This window comes from Lemur catta, chromosome 1 (assembly GCF_020740605.2).
Source record: "Lemur catta isolate mLemCat1 chromosome 1, mLemCat1.pri, whole genome shotgun sequence".
Lineage (NCBI taxonomy): Eukaryota > Metazoa > Chordata > Mammalia > Primates > Lemuridae > Lemur > Lemur catta.
The window spans coordinates 14,166,437-14,180,816 of record NC_059128.1 but is presented as its reverse complement, the minus strand read 5'-3'; the positions used below and the strand labels follow the sequence as shown (position 1 = coordinate 14,180,816).

At 36.1% G+C, this 14,380-nt stretch overlaps 2 protein-coding genes across 10 annotated transcripts in view; one reads left to right on the top strand and one right to left on the bottom strand.

Moving 5' to 3' along the window:
- The window catches only part of ZC3H14 (zinc finger CCCH-type containing 14), a 44,722-nt gene extending 39,455 nt beyond the window's left edge, over positions 1-5,267 (top strand). For 6 of the 9 annotated variants that reach the window (XM_045562286.1, XM_045562261.1, XM_045562227.1 and 3 more), the window contains 5 exons: positions 1,701-1,821; positions 2,756-2,892; positions 3,208-3,299; positions 4,116-4,222; positions 5,129-5,267. In XM_045562286.1, coding sequence (XP_045418242.1) covers positions 1,701-1,821; positions 2,756-2,892; positions 3,208-3,299; positions 4,116-4,222; positions 5,129-5,135 — 464 coding nt within the window. In that variant the 3' untranslated portion in view covers positions 5,136-5,267. The remainder of the gene's footprint in view (positions 1-1,700; positions 1,822-2,755; positions 2,893-3,207; positions 3,300-4,115; positions 4,223-5,128) is intronic. The other 3 variants (XM_045562293.1, XM_045562269.1, XM_045562235.1) reach the window with 1 other exon arrangement.
- Positions 5,268-5,638: 371 nt separating this feature from the next.
- EML5 (EMAP like 5) overlaps positions 5,639-14,380 on the bottom strand; it is a 126,133-nt gene continuing 117,391 nt past the window's right edge. The window contains exons 36-42 of the mRNA XM_045562309.1: positions 13,456-13,644; positions 13,110-13,282; positions 11,755-11,917; positions 11,339-11,442; positions 10,250-10,403; positions 9,637-9,737; positions 5,639-9,327 (exon numbers count right to left, since the gene is read on the bottom strand). Of these exons, the coding sequence (XP_045418265.1) occupies positions 9,291-9,327; positions 9,637-9,737; positions 10,250-10,403; positions 11,339-11,442; positions 11,755-11,917; positions 13,110-13,282; positions 13,456-13,644 (921 nt within the window). The 3' untranslated portion in view covers positions 5,639-9,290. The remainder of the gene's footprint in view (positions 9,328-9,636; positions 9,738-10,249; positions 10,404-11,338; positions 11,443-11,754; positions 11,918-13,109; positions 13,283-13,455; positions 13,645-14,380) is intronic.

The window sequence follows — 14,380 nt, the reverse complement described above, 5'->3', positions numbered from 1 at the left end:
ACACAAAAAAGATTTAAAAATCAGGAAAACCCCTTCCAGTCCTATCATATTTTCTTTGGAACTGAGAATACTTATATATCTTAGTGCTAAAATAATAATTTATTATTTTTAAGTAGCATAGAAAAAATGTATGTATCAGGCATAGTCATAATAGCTCTTTGATGATGCCCCTATCTGGGCTATGTGACCGGATTTGTCTGCCTTGTTCTCCTGTAATGAGGATAGAAGTTGGGTCACTGGAACAGTGAGTACCCATAGTACTAGCTGCTGCTGCTGTTAGGTTATGAGTGGTTGTTGCCTGTTTTTGTTTTTGCTTTTTTCGTTAAGAGATAGGGTCTTGCTCTGTCACCCAGGCTGGAGTGTAGTGGCACAATCATAGCTCACTGCAACCTGAAACTCTTGGGCGATCCTCCTGCCTCAGCCTCCTGAGTAGTTAGGACTACAGGCATGGGCTAATTTTTTTTATAAATACAGGGTCTCACTATGTTGCCCAGGCTGGTCGCCAACTTCTGACCTTCAGTGATCCCCCTGCCTTGGCCTCCCAAAGCACTGGGATTAGAGGCATGAGCCACTGTGTCTGGCCAGGGTTGGTTGTGTTTCATTCTTCTTTCCATTTAGTCATCAGACTCTAAGAAAGACATTATTTTGTCTTTGTATAGGTGAGGAAACTGAAGTGTACAGAGAGGTTAGGTAATACTTGCCAAAAGTGTCTAGCTAAGCTACTAATTTGCAGAGCCAGATTTGAACTGCCTGACCCCAGGCAAGAGGACTAGAAGAATATAGTTGAAGTGCTATTTGCTGTCTTAAACACGCACGTGAACCATTATATATAACACCCATGGTGCTGGGGGTTTTTTTGGCTGGGGTGTCTCAGGCCAGAAATTGGCAGCTGATTATGGCCCACGTTTATGCAGTGTTCTAAATTTGAATTAGTTGCCAACATTGAAAATTTAGATGTCATATGAGAAGGTAGGTTTTTGGCTTACTGAAAAGAGAGAATCTGGCAACACACACAGATACCACTTTCCTGTGTCGTAGTTCATGATGTAATTGGATGTGACACAGTGAGTGGTGTGAGTGAGTGTGCGCTGTGCTTTCCAGATTGCTGTCCCCCACCTGTCCCTTTCTGCAACTCAGCCAGTCTTACTGTTAGGTGAACTGTCTTCCCCCCATAGGTAATGGCATTTGTGACCCATTGTAGGCAAAAGTGTTTTCCTCTCTTTTTAGACATTGCTGTGAGTTTAGCACCTGCACTTAGAAAACTGAATTATACTCAGCAAGTGGGAACACTTGTGAGTTCTGCTACTCATAATCTTGCTGAATATGAGAATTAGTTCATATTTCCTTATCACCCTATTTGTGTTTTTAGTTTCCATTTAATTTTATTGGCTCCCTCTCTTTTATATTTAATTCAGTTCTGAAATAATATTGGGAATTAGAATTCCTCATGAAAACTTTGGCCCTAGTTGCAGAATCACCGTCCACTTTCCTTTTCACAGTGAGACTGTAGTCTCCTTCCTAGTAATCTTTCATAGGATTCTCTTGTCAGTGTTGGTCAGATTATTTGGGCTTACTTATTTTATATGGCTGTAAACTTAACAGAAGATTTTGAGACTGAGGTTTGAGGGAAGTCTGTTGAAGGTGCCATGTACTGAATTGATCATAATTAATGAGATACTTTAATTCCTTTCCTTTTGTAGCTGAGATGAGTGAACTGAGTGTGGCACAGAAACCAGAAAAGCTTTTGGAGCGCTGCAAGTACTGGCCTGCTTGTAAAAATGGGGATGAGTGTGCTTACCATCATCCCATCTCCCCTTGCAAGTGAGTAGCATCACACAGATTCTGGTTTTCACTTTCATGTCTGTATCTTATGGCTTATTTTGCTTTTTCTTCTCTGTGGACAAGTTAGAGTTTTGTAACTAAATTCAGTGACATTTACCATGCCCCCACCCCACCCCCCAAGAGCTGCAAACTTCTGAGGATGTTTGTCTGTTGGGGGAGGGGCCTTCTTTGCGCTTCAGACCTGTGATGTGCTGATACCTGGGTTGAGAATTCTGTACGTTTATAGGAGATGGGTATGTGATAACTGCCCCAGTTTGTATGCATTCTGTTCATGCACATACACAGACTTTGAGGAGTTGGGGAAAAAGTTACAGGTAATGAGAAAATATTTTGGACTTCGATTAACTTTTTCTTCAGTGTAATGTTTTCTGAGATGGCTTTTAGAATTTTTATGTGTCTGTGTCCTATAGATGGAATCTCTCTCCATGTTTTAACTTTTTTTTCTTTTTTGCACAGATAAAAGTAGGAGTAATATTTTAACTTCTTTAAGGAAATTTTGATATGGGAATTATATGGTTATACATTTAAGGAGACCATGGAATGAGTCTTTGTAGCACAGTGCCTTGCCTGTAGGATATGCTTAGTGTATTGAAATTAGTGCAGAAAATATAGACCTTACTTACAGAGTAAGTGGTGTGATTCTTATCGCAAAATAAGCTTCTGCCTTTCGTGGTGGCTTGGCTTGAGTCAAAAACCCATGTTACCTTAAGCTTTGGAATAGATGTGTGTGTCCTATTTTGATATCTGCCTGCCTTTAAAATGGAGTACTGTATCCTTTATTTTTATCTGCATTTCTCAAAACAAGTAGTGATAAGTAAGGTAGGTAGTAGTAGAGATAAGGAAGCCCTCTACAAAAAATTAATAATGCATTGAGAAGATCAAATATGAATAATATGCTTTTTTTGTTTTGTAGAGCCTTCCCCAATTGTAAATTTGCTGAAAAATGTTTGTTTGTTCACCCAAATTGTAAATATGATGCAAAGTGTACTAAGCCAGATTGTCCTTTTACTCATATGAGTAGAAGAATTCCAGTACTGCCTCCAAAACCAGGTTAGTGACTTTTAGTGCACTACTACATTTGGGTAAAAAATAGGAAATGACATTTTATGACTGTAAACAGAATTGAACAGACAAAAAAAAAATAGTTTTAGAAATAATTTTGACAGGATCAGTTAATCTAACCGGTGTTTAAAAAGCAAGTGTGTCTATCCTATTCTTAAGTATTTTATCTTCACTAATGAATATATATAAACCTTACCATTGTAACTTAAAAATAGTTCTCACTTCCATAAAAACATCAGTAGACTGCATTAAAAATTATTTTGTCAAACAGATTCAATCAATCTTTGTTCTTATTTTTGTTAGCAGTTGCAACAGCAACACCACTTTCTAGTAGTCAGCTCTGCCGTTATTTCCCAGCGTGTAAGAAAATGGAATGTCCCTTCTATCATCCAAAAGTAAGAACTTCTATTTTCTTAAAAACCAATTTAGTGGTAACTTCTCCATTCTGAGATGTGGAAAGTCATCAGCAAATTGAAGATCTTGCATGCTTTTCCTTCCCCCCTCCCCAACTTAACCTTCTTTTTTTGTCAGAGTTAATTTTATGGTCTTTAAGACCTTGTTCCTTAGTTGTCATTGAGCCTCTGGCCCCTTAGGCCAAGTTTGAAACTATTTAATGTGTCAGCATCTAAGCACTCAGGGGAGAGAGGCGCATCGTTACTAGTCATATTTTCTACTCTTCTCTGTTCCTGCACATGTGGGTGGGTGGGTGGGTGGTTTGGTTCACGCCAGAACTGAGATGATGAAATATCCAGTAGGTACTACTTAATACCTTCAAACTGTACTGATGCTTTTAATTGTCTGTGCTAAAGAATAATTGGTGTATCTCCAGCTGCATAGTTGATCTGAGTGAATGATCTCCTTTTTGCACTAACAGCCTAAAGACCTATGAAAGGTCTTTCACTTGCCCCAGCTGTACCTGGGTATAGATGAGGATACTCAGTGGAGTGTAATAAGGGATGATTACTACATTGATTAGAAGTTTATATTGTATGCTAAGCTTCCTTTTGAAATTTCACTTGCTGTTACTCTTTGCTAGGATTTTGTCTTTCAAGGGGACGTTTCTTTTTCAAGGCTTCAGTAGTGTTAAAATGGACATTACAGACCAGGTCTCTTACCTTGTTAATGGTTAGGGTGGAGTGGTTATTGTCATCTCAGATTGTTTACTAGTTCTAGCCTTGCAGCTGTTGCTGAAGCTCTTGTTATCTATTTAGCACTGTAGGTTTAACACTCAGTGTACAAGACCGGATTGCACGTTTTACCATCCCACCATTACTGTACCACCACGACATGCCTTGAAATGGATTCGACCTCAAACCAGGTAAAGATTAAAATTAATTTTTCTAGTGTCACTTCTAATTCTTTATTAATATGTAGTTTCTTAATTTACAAGCATATAAAGTTTTGGGAAACTGTCACTTTTTTTTTTCTTTGCTGTTTAATTTTACACGAGTCCTTTGGCAAAATAATTTACTACATGGACCAAACTGTGTTTTATCCAGCGATTACCTTTTTTTACTTAGAACATCTCCAGATCACATTTCAGTTTTTTTTAACTTATGGTCATATACTGTAGAAGCATATACTAAGGCTAGCAGGGGTTTGTGTATATACTGCTTACGAATCTAATTAATTTTCTTAGGTATTAGCAATTGTAAAATATTGAAAGGAAGTTTCAGAATATTTTTAGTGTGGCATAAATGTAATTACATATGTTATTATCTTTTATCTATGTATATATTTTTAAAAATATGATACAGCAGGCCGGGCGCGGTGGCTCACGCCTGTAATCCTAGCACTCTGGGAGGCCGAGGCGGGCGGATTGTTTGAGCTCAGGAATTCGAGACCAGCCTGAGCAAGAGCGAGACCCCATCTCTACTAAAAATAGAAAGAAATTATAGGGACAACTAAAATATATATAGAAAAAATTAGCCGGGCATGGTGGTACATGCCTGTAGTCCCAGCTACTCGGGAGGCTGAGGCAGGAGGATTTCTTGAGCCCAGGAGTTTGAGGTTGCTGTGAGCTAGGCTGATGCCATGGCACTCTAGCCCAGGCAACAGAGTGAGACTCTGTCTCAAAAAAAAAAAAAAAGAAAGAAAAATAATATGATACAGCAAACTTAGGACCAAATATTCCTTGTCTAAAAACCAACTTTTTAGCTGAGGTATATAGTATATATGGATGCAAAACAAATAATTAAAAAAAATTTTGGTTCTGTTTGTTCAGTGAATGACACCCAGTCCTGCCAGGCAGAAGATCATGCAGTTTGAAAGTTTCCATCTACTGATGAAAGATATTCTACAGAACTTGTCAAATCTTTGAAACTTGGAATATATTGCTTTCATAATATGAAGTTTATTGCCTATCTGAAGTGTCTGATTTTTCAAGTTTGTAAGTTTCTTAAGTGGTTTTAACATTGGGTGTTTTTTTTGTTGTTGTTTTGTTTTTACTATAAAAAGACAGTTTAAGGAAAGGCTAAATTCTATTAAAACATTTGAGGCATGTTTGTACACTGCTGTTTTAAGTATCAGCATTTATAATGTAACATCATTGTTAGTAATGGTACTACAGTTTAGAGCTACATGGTTGGTAGGTGTCGAGAGAGACAAGTGAGGCAAGTCTTATTATTCTAAAAGTTGAATTTGCTGCTTTCACTTTTCTCAAAGATTATATAATGTTCTCGTAATCCACCCATGCAAACAGGAGTGGCCAAAATTACTGAGGCGACGTAAAATAGTCATTCAATTCTGCTTTTTAATTTTTAAGCAAATTTAGTTTGGAAAGCATGACAATACAGGCCTCTCGGGCTGAGAGCTGCTTTGGTAAAGTTTCCCACTTTCTTTTCCTTCTGTGGCAGGATGAGTGAGGTGGGTATGGAGGGTGGGGACAGCTGGAATGGCAAGTGTGAAAAATAGGAACAAGTCCTTACCAGTGCTCTCATTTACTATTGACATATGCTTTTTCAATAAATTTTTTTGGGAACTACATTATCACAAAATTATACAAATTTTTTACAGGTATATACATAAGGTATCGTAAAACAGACTTTGAACTCACAAGATTATAAATATACATATATTCTCACATTCTGAAAAATAACATTCTCAGAAATAGCTTCACAGAAAATATAGTTACTACTGAAGATAATTTTTGAAATGTAAAAATTAGATTCAAATATAGTATATTTTAGATGACAGACTATAATTACAGAGATCAGATGGGTAAACCACAAAATAGGATGAAACTTTTGGCCTACTATATCAGTTACAGAGTTTTGTGTGTGTGGTTTTTTAAAAATGTTAAGGCAAGAAGTGTCAAATCTAAACTTTAGAGTTAAATAACAAATGAATGGATCACTGATTTCAAAGACTTGATGTATAGTGTTAAAAATGAAAGCTTAAAAGGTGGTTAGAAAAGAGTGAATTAATGCAAAAGGGATAATAAAGACTTAAAACATTCACAGGACCAAATTAAACTAACTGTAAAAAAAAACAAAAGTTCATTGATTTGCTTAGTTATATACCCACCAAATGATAATAAACCCATATATGTAAAAGTTCATGTTTAAGATCATAAAGCCAGCAGTCTGTTTTGTGGCTATTGCTCTTCCATGGGGAGAAGAAAGAATTAACCAGTCATTAAACCATTTGGTAAGTTGCACTTTGCTGTGCTGATCCCAAAGTAAAGACTTGAAACACGAGAAGCAAAGACAGAGCACACAAGAGCATAAGACTGTTGTGTTAGGCTTGGGTGAAATGACAATTCCACTTCATTCCAAAAGTTTACTCAATGGAATTTAAGGCATTTGTTCATTCCAATGTTACTTAATTGAGATGCTTTGCATCTCTGTAAAAGAAAGTTTTCTGAATTGTTTAAATTTCTGGAAACAATAGACTTTTAGCTATCATTTATAAATGGTGTTATATATAGGTACATTCTCATAGTTTTCACTATAAAGAACATAAATGGGAAACAAGGTCTTAATTTAGGTTAGCCATTTTACAAGGAAATAAATGCTAAAATCTGATTGTTTTTTGCTGTTGAATAGACACTGCCTGGAAACAGGTTTAGGGGTTTAATCTTTCAGTCACTGTGGTTTATGGGCAAGCTAAGGTTGACCCTAAAACATTTGTTGGATGGATAACTTGGTATAAAATAAACTACCACAATAAAAGGATCACAAAAAAGAGAAAAGGAACAAGCATGGTTGGCGATACGAAGTGAGTGGTACCAGAGTGCACAGTGTGGTTTGGCATGCATTTCATACACACATGAATGGGACTAAAGGTGCCAGAAGCCCCAGTTTACATATTCAGGAGCTTAGGTTCTGCACACAAAAATAATTCTCTGGGTTGATAAAAGCAAATGGTAGATTCTATATGTATGGCCTATCACATTTCTTCACCTTCCCTTAGTTGATGGCTGATACAGCAAGACAGTCATGGGATGACCACTTAAAGTCAGAGTGACCGTTACTTGTGAAACTACAGCAGTGATTAAGGCTGACTTAGCAGGTTGGCCACTTTGAAGGACAAAAATGCAATGGAAGCAGTTTTCTCCTAAGTAGTTTACTTGCTTAAGGTTATGGAGTTTCTACTTATGGTGTAATGGAAATGGAATTTCTCTGTAGCCAAAAGCTGGCAAACTTGACCCAGAGGGAAAACTTAAAACTCCAACAGGTTCAAATTTGAGTATTTTTTTGTTTTTACTGGAACCTGGTTCAGGGGAGCTTTTTTCCTTTAATTTATTGACTGCCTCTTTATAAAATACAGAAATAGAAATCTAATAGTAATGTATTCCAAAATTTGGCTTAATTCAGAGAATACATTGATGTGAATAAAGAAAGTACCATTTCATGTTTCAAGCTTCTTAACCCCTTAATCAGCCCTTCAGCCCACAGCTATTCAGAGCTTTAAAACTGACCAGGTTCAATCACTGGTTAGGTTTTCTGTGACATAATTTAGTTATTTCTGTTTTTAGTATTCACAAAGTATTGGACACAGAAAATAGATACTAGAAATCTTCATATATCTTATGAAACCAAACTGAGGATTCCAGAAATCTGAGGGGATGGGATCTGTTATGCTATAAAGATAACACATTAAAATAAAAATCCATAAGACCAATAGAGCATCTTAAACCTCATACTTAGAAAAATATATTTTTAAATAGCAGTATACATAATTTTCAATCTTCAGGAAACTACAGATAGGCTAAACATAAACAGCAAATTCCTGAATGATGAGCACTGATCTTTGGCAGCATTTAAAGTGAAAAGGAAAAAGGGTCTAAGAAGTCAGCCCTAATCCACTAAAAAGGAAGTAATTGACAAGTTTTACAAATGGATCTGGGTTTATTCATTTTGGAAATTAGCCTATGGGGTGGCACACATCTCACTAAACAAATTTTCCCAATAGAAAAAAAGCTATAAAAATTTTCCTCCAACAGTGATTAAATTGTATAACTTTGTAAATGTGAATTTAACACTTTTGTTTACATGTTTAACAAATGTTTGTATATTAGACTACATCTTTAAATATGCGGTATTCTCTTGCCATTAAATGCTGTTGCTGTCTAAAACCTTTAACAGAACTGTCCACCATTGGAAATGATTGTTCTTCATACTACTTTCCCATTAGTGAGGCTAGTCATGTTTTAAATTTTCAATTATAAGGATGGCTTCTGAACAGAAAAAGGTTGACAGCTCAGAAATGAAAATGTAGCAGCCATATACTGACAACTCTGGATCTGTTCCTCAATTCAAAACTGTTAGGAAAAAGTGTCCTTTATTTAAAAAAAGGACTCATTAATGCTTAAGAAACATTCTCCAGGAAAGCTTGTGTCTATTTCCTTAGGGAAAATGCTTGCCTTTTAAAAACTATGATCCTTTACGGTGATCGTGGTTTTCCTTTCCTTATGAAAATGCAAGGATAAAATATTTCATTAAACAATGAACCTTGAAAATAAAATGTAAATGCCAAAGAGTACAGTTTTGCTAAAAAGAAGATGAAAATTGTCCAACTTGGGTTAAGTTTGGGGTGTTTTTTTAAAGGTGTGTTGTACCCTAAATCTCAGCAGGTCTGCCAAAATTTGCACACTCATCAATAAAGGGGTAGGAAAGGCTGGCTTTTACCACCAAGTATTCAGTCTTTCCTCGCAGTGTAATTATCTGGCAGTGTATGGATTATGGATGGTTACCCAGTGCATACAGCAAACATTTGAACTCATCACTCTTCTACTATGTTTATGATTCTGGTCATTTCTCCCTGTTACAATCTGGGATTAGCACCACTTGACCATGCAGGGTTTGGTTTTGGTTTTTTTTTTCCCCCTCTGTAATTCTGGTCTCTCAAGGCTCTTAATTTGTATAGTCTTCTCAGCATCCGTCTCAGTGAGGCATATGTACGCATTTCCAGACAAATAAACTGTAATCAGAGAAGAAAATTAGAGGGAGTTCATTACATTTCTAGATTTTCAGAATAGTTTAATGTTCTTCAGTTAAACAGTTGAGGACATTTCAGATTATACATGTATAAAATTTTTCCTCATTAACTCTTTTATATTCTGTATTTCGTAAGTATATGACTCCAAGGAGCCATCTAGTTATGCTACCTCCGATAATGTTGTCTAGTTGAGTTCATAAACCAAAGCTGCAGGCATTGGTATTATGTTGCATCTCTTAACTATTATAGTAAAAGATAGTCTGCTCTTCTTGGGCTGAGAAAATTACTAACCTGAAGTCATCACCTCCAGCACTAATAACATGTCGATCACCACTGGTAAATCGAATATTTGTCACATGGGGTGAATGACCCAAGAACCTTTTGTGCTTTGCCTAAAAAACAATGACAAAGTTAGGGTATTTGAAGCATGCACAAGTCAAAGGTACCCATTAGAAACTGTAATCTCTAACACAAGAACTATGGAGGCAGCAGGGAGTTGGGACCACAGCCGATGATTCAGATGCTTTTACAGAGTGAGTAATGGATCTGCACTTAACACAAACCAGGTTATTTGGGCAGTGAGATGTCTCTAGGTACTCTGAAAATTTTTCTCTGAGGAAAAACATTTGAAATTTGATAACTGATTGGTTTGGTGAAAAGGTAATCACAGCTTTATTAGGATAGTTTCCAAAGATGGTATTTGGAAGGAGGAGATTTGTTTTTAATAGTTTTTATTTCAGAGTAATGGGTTAAAAAGTTTGCGAAAAAATTTAGAATACAAATTTAAAAGTATTTTCAAATTAGGACAAAATATTTTAAATATTAAGTTATGTAGGAAAAAGTACTAGTGATCAGACATCAAAATTAGGAGTAGAATGATATACTACACAAAACACAAACTTACAAATTTTTCTGGACATGGGAAGTCAAATAACTTAACCATGCCAAAGTCATCTCCTGTTACAAGGCTGATTCCTGAATGAGATACACAGGCACAGTTGACATCGGCTTTCTCTGCATGTCTGGACCAAATTCCCATAACTTCCTCTCCTAGAATACTAGATGGATGGAACAAAAGAAAATCCACTGTATCAAGTGTAGTAGACAGGTTTACCATACTAAAAAAGTTTCTTGGCAATTAATCTCTTAAATACCTAATCATGTTATTTAACATACAGGAAGTAAATTGTGATAAGGCAAGTTGTTAGAGGCCTGAATTTCATCAGGATAATACCTCTCACCTTCTTAAAATGAAATTTTATCATTTGGAGGGCTTATAGATTAAATAATCCTTTTAAGATTCAATTAATGCTTTATGAAAGCTGACAGAAAATGCTTTTCAAATTAAAAGTGATACTTATAAGCTGGGCTTGGTGGTGCACACCTGTAGTCCCAGCTACTCTGGAGGCTGAGGTGGGAGGATTGCTTAAGCCCCCAAGAGGTCAAGGCCAGCCTGGGCAACATAGGAAAATCCTGTTTCTAGAAAAAAAAATTTTTCAACAGTGATAATAGGAATTTGATGGTATTTTTCATGGACCAAAAAATGGATACTCATAGTTATCTGTTTATATCCAGCAAATCTGAACAAGTTGATAAGCTTTCAATTACTAACAGCTTCAAGATAGCATTCCTTTAGATAACAAATACAGTTGCTTAACAGCACCCAATATATGTTTTTATTGCTTGTTATTAAATTTAACGTTAAGAAAAATATCATGGCATCTTTAAAGTCATGACTTAGATTTTTTTTCTTTAAAAGAACTTGATAAATCATGAAAGTTGATAAAGCATGGAAATAAGTTCAATCATATGGGGTCCCAGCGTGAACACACCATTATTCTCTTCTTAAGAAGAATTCAGGATATGGTAATAAAAACTTGAAACTCATTACTATTCTCTAGTGGAACGGTTCTGTTCAAAAATAGGATTTTTCAGTTTTTCCAACTGACCTTCAAAAAGTGACTTCTTCCCTTCTGAATATATAAAGTATTACCTAGTCCATGTAGCCCAAGTAATTCTGTCAATAGCAGCATGATCCATAAGATGTTTTCCTGAAGGCACTTCATAGACATGCCGTTTGTAGCAGCCACTAGAGACCTTTCGTCATATTAAAATGGGACAAGAATTCCATTAGGAGAGAGGCAAAATCCACAAGGAGTTTATAGAATACTAGCGTATTGCTGCTAGATTTACATGTCTAACATGAAGAATGCAAACAACCGCTACAAAAGCGTTAGAAAAAGAGAAAAGGACTGGCAAGTGGGAAGGAAACGGGGAGATGTAGGTCAGAAGATACCAAGGCAAGACCTGGGAAGCTCTGAAACTTGGGAGCTTTAAATGTTTTCACTAACACGAAATGTAAAAGCAGAACTACCCTTGTGAACTGGGTACACAGTATTGATACCATACCTGGAGATACCTGCTATCTGCAGAGAAGTCCATCTGAATGACAAAGCTTGGAATATCTTTGCAGTAGCTGATTCTGTTAAGGGTGGGGCCCAATGTTAGGTCATAAAAATCCACTGAGTTCTCACTGGAACCCACTGCCAGATACCGCGAATCTGGACTAAATCTGAATATGAAGGAAAACATGTAAAGATGCATTAGACCACATGAAATAAATATTTAAGATCTGACTTTTCCTTTCTAGCGATTGAAAATTAAGATTATGTGTGATATAAGGCCTCAAATAGATTTACCTGACAGACACAACTGGTTATGTATACTTAAGTTATATTTGTCTGTGTTACTTGAAATAAGAAAACTTTATATTTTACTTCAATTTTAAATACTGCCTCATTGTCATCTCCTAATTCCTTTAAATATATCTCAGTTTTAAAGAACCATTAACATTACATAATTTACTAAGTTAACATAATTCATTAAGATAGGATTCTTTCATCTGGAAAAATATTAATACTAAGTGAAGAACACAGCCCAGCTAAACTCACCTCAGGTTATTAAGATGAAATGACACTACTTGCAGCTTGGAAGAACTTACTTAAAAGACCAAGTGAAATACTATTTGCTTAGCAATGACTGGGGTCAGTATGGGAAAATTCAGTCTTTTGAAAATGTTCCATAAGTCTTGTTGAGGCGTCTAGGGACACGTGGGAGCTAAGGGGAGCCACTGTTACTGTTTTGTGTATTGAAGGTTTATAACGAGGAAGGTTTCATTTGTAAAAGGATTTTGCTGGTGAAAAGAATACAAGCTTTTGACAGTACTGGCTACAGATCACAAGTGCTCAGTAAACGGTAGCCACTGTTGAAACAAGCTTAAGCACTGAAAAAGGTTTCAAGAAAGGTTTAAATTGATTCAGATTCTGGGACATAGATGTTCACAGGAATTGATCAAGTGAATAAACTATATATTCCCAAATTGACATTATTGAGAGAAGATATGTTTGGAGTTACAACTTTAGTTTTCCAGGATGGCAACTTTTGAAGTTCGGATGGCTCTCTTGCATGACAGTAGGAGACAGCTGTTAGCATGATGAACTTAACTGGACGTGTCTAGTGTGACACGCACTTGTCAAACATTATGTAGTACTTGGTATTAGGAGGCACTGGTTGGTGCCCAGTGCGTTTGTAATTTAGCAAGGAAAATTAAGTATATAAATAGCCATCTTTCAGCATGCAACTTAGGATGTGGTAAAATGCTACAGGCCCTCAGGACCTTTTTTGAAGGTGTAGCTAAGGAAAGTTTTTCAAATGCAAGCCGAGTCATTTATACACTAGAAATTCTATTCCATTTATTGACTAACCTGATATCATGGATTGCACATCGTCTATCTCTCTTCTTTCCCCATATTTTTAGAGAGCTCACTAGTAAAATAATAAATTCTCCATTTTTCATTCCAATAGCCACCATGTCTCCTTCAGGGCTGTAACACACAGTACGAGCAGCGTGTCCCAAATTTACTTTGTTTAACATCTTCTGCATAAAAACCAAGAGAGTCACAGAAAACTACATTAAGTGAAGTACTTACAAATTAAACCATTTGCCCCCCAAAATTCTCAGCACGAGTCTGAGATAGTTTTTCTTTATGCACTAGCAATTTAGGACTTCTAAGAAATTGTAACATCTTTTAAAAAACTATTTGTACCTACTTTATCAGCAATATCCCACAGTCTCACTGTCCCATCTTCTGCAGCAGAAAGGAAAAAATCCCTGGAAGGATGTGTTGCCAGTCCCCAAATTGGTCCATCCACATGACCATTAACTAAAATATTACATGCTGCGTTTTTCTCTCCAACTTCAATTATTTCAGCATTCCTTGTCCCTACTAGTATTTTGCCCTGAAACACAAGTAGGATCAGTACATTTAATGTAATACAGCAGTTGCTCTTCTTAATAATATAAGAATGACCCTACTGAACTGCTTTTAAAGAACTTTTTGCTTCAAGCTCATCTAGATGCAAGCCAATCATTAGGTCATGCAAAGTTTTCTATGACTGGGGGCACATCTGTAAGAACACTGGGTTGGGTTGCATGTTAGAGTCCATGCTAAAGAACAGAATATTTCTTTATGGCAATACACCTGGATTCTTCAATAATCAAAGTTTCGACTTTGACTATGATCATCTTGGGATCTCCAAAGAGGGGTAAGTGCACTGGGATATAGGAAGAAAGTACTAGAATTTATTTTTTTAGTTAAAAAGTAAGCTTAACTAATATTTAATATGCAGACTAAAGATAATACCTGTATAAGATTTATAAATACACTTAATGAGTACCTGCATGCTCAAAATTTTTATAGGAATGTGTAGTTTAAAAAAAATTTTCATTTATACATAATTGTACATATTTATGGGGTGCAGGGTAATTAGCATATCTATTACCTCAAACATTTGTGATGGGAGCATTCAGAATCCTCTCTAGCTATTCAAAAATATATAGTAAATTATTGCTAACTATAGTTATCCTACAGTGCTATAGAATACTAGAACTTATTGCTTCTAACTAGCTGAAATTTTGTATCCTTTGACCAATCTCTCTCTGTCGCCTACCTTTCCCAGCCTCTAGTAACCACTA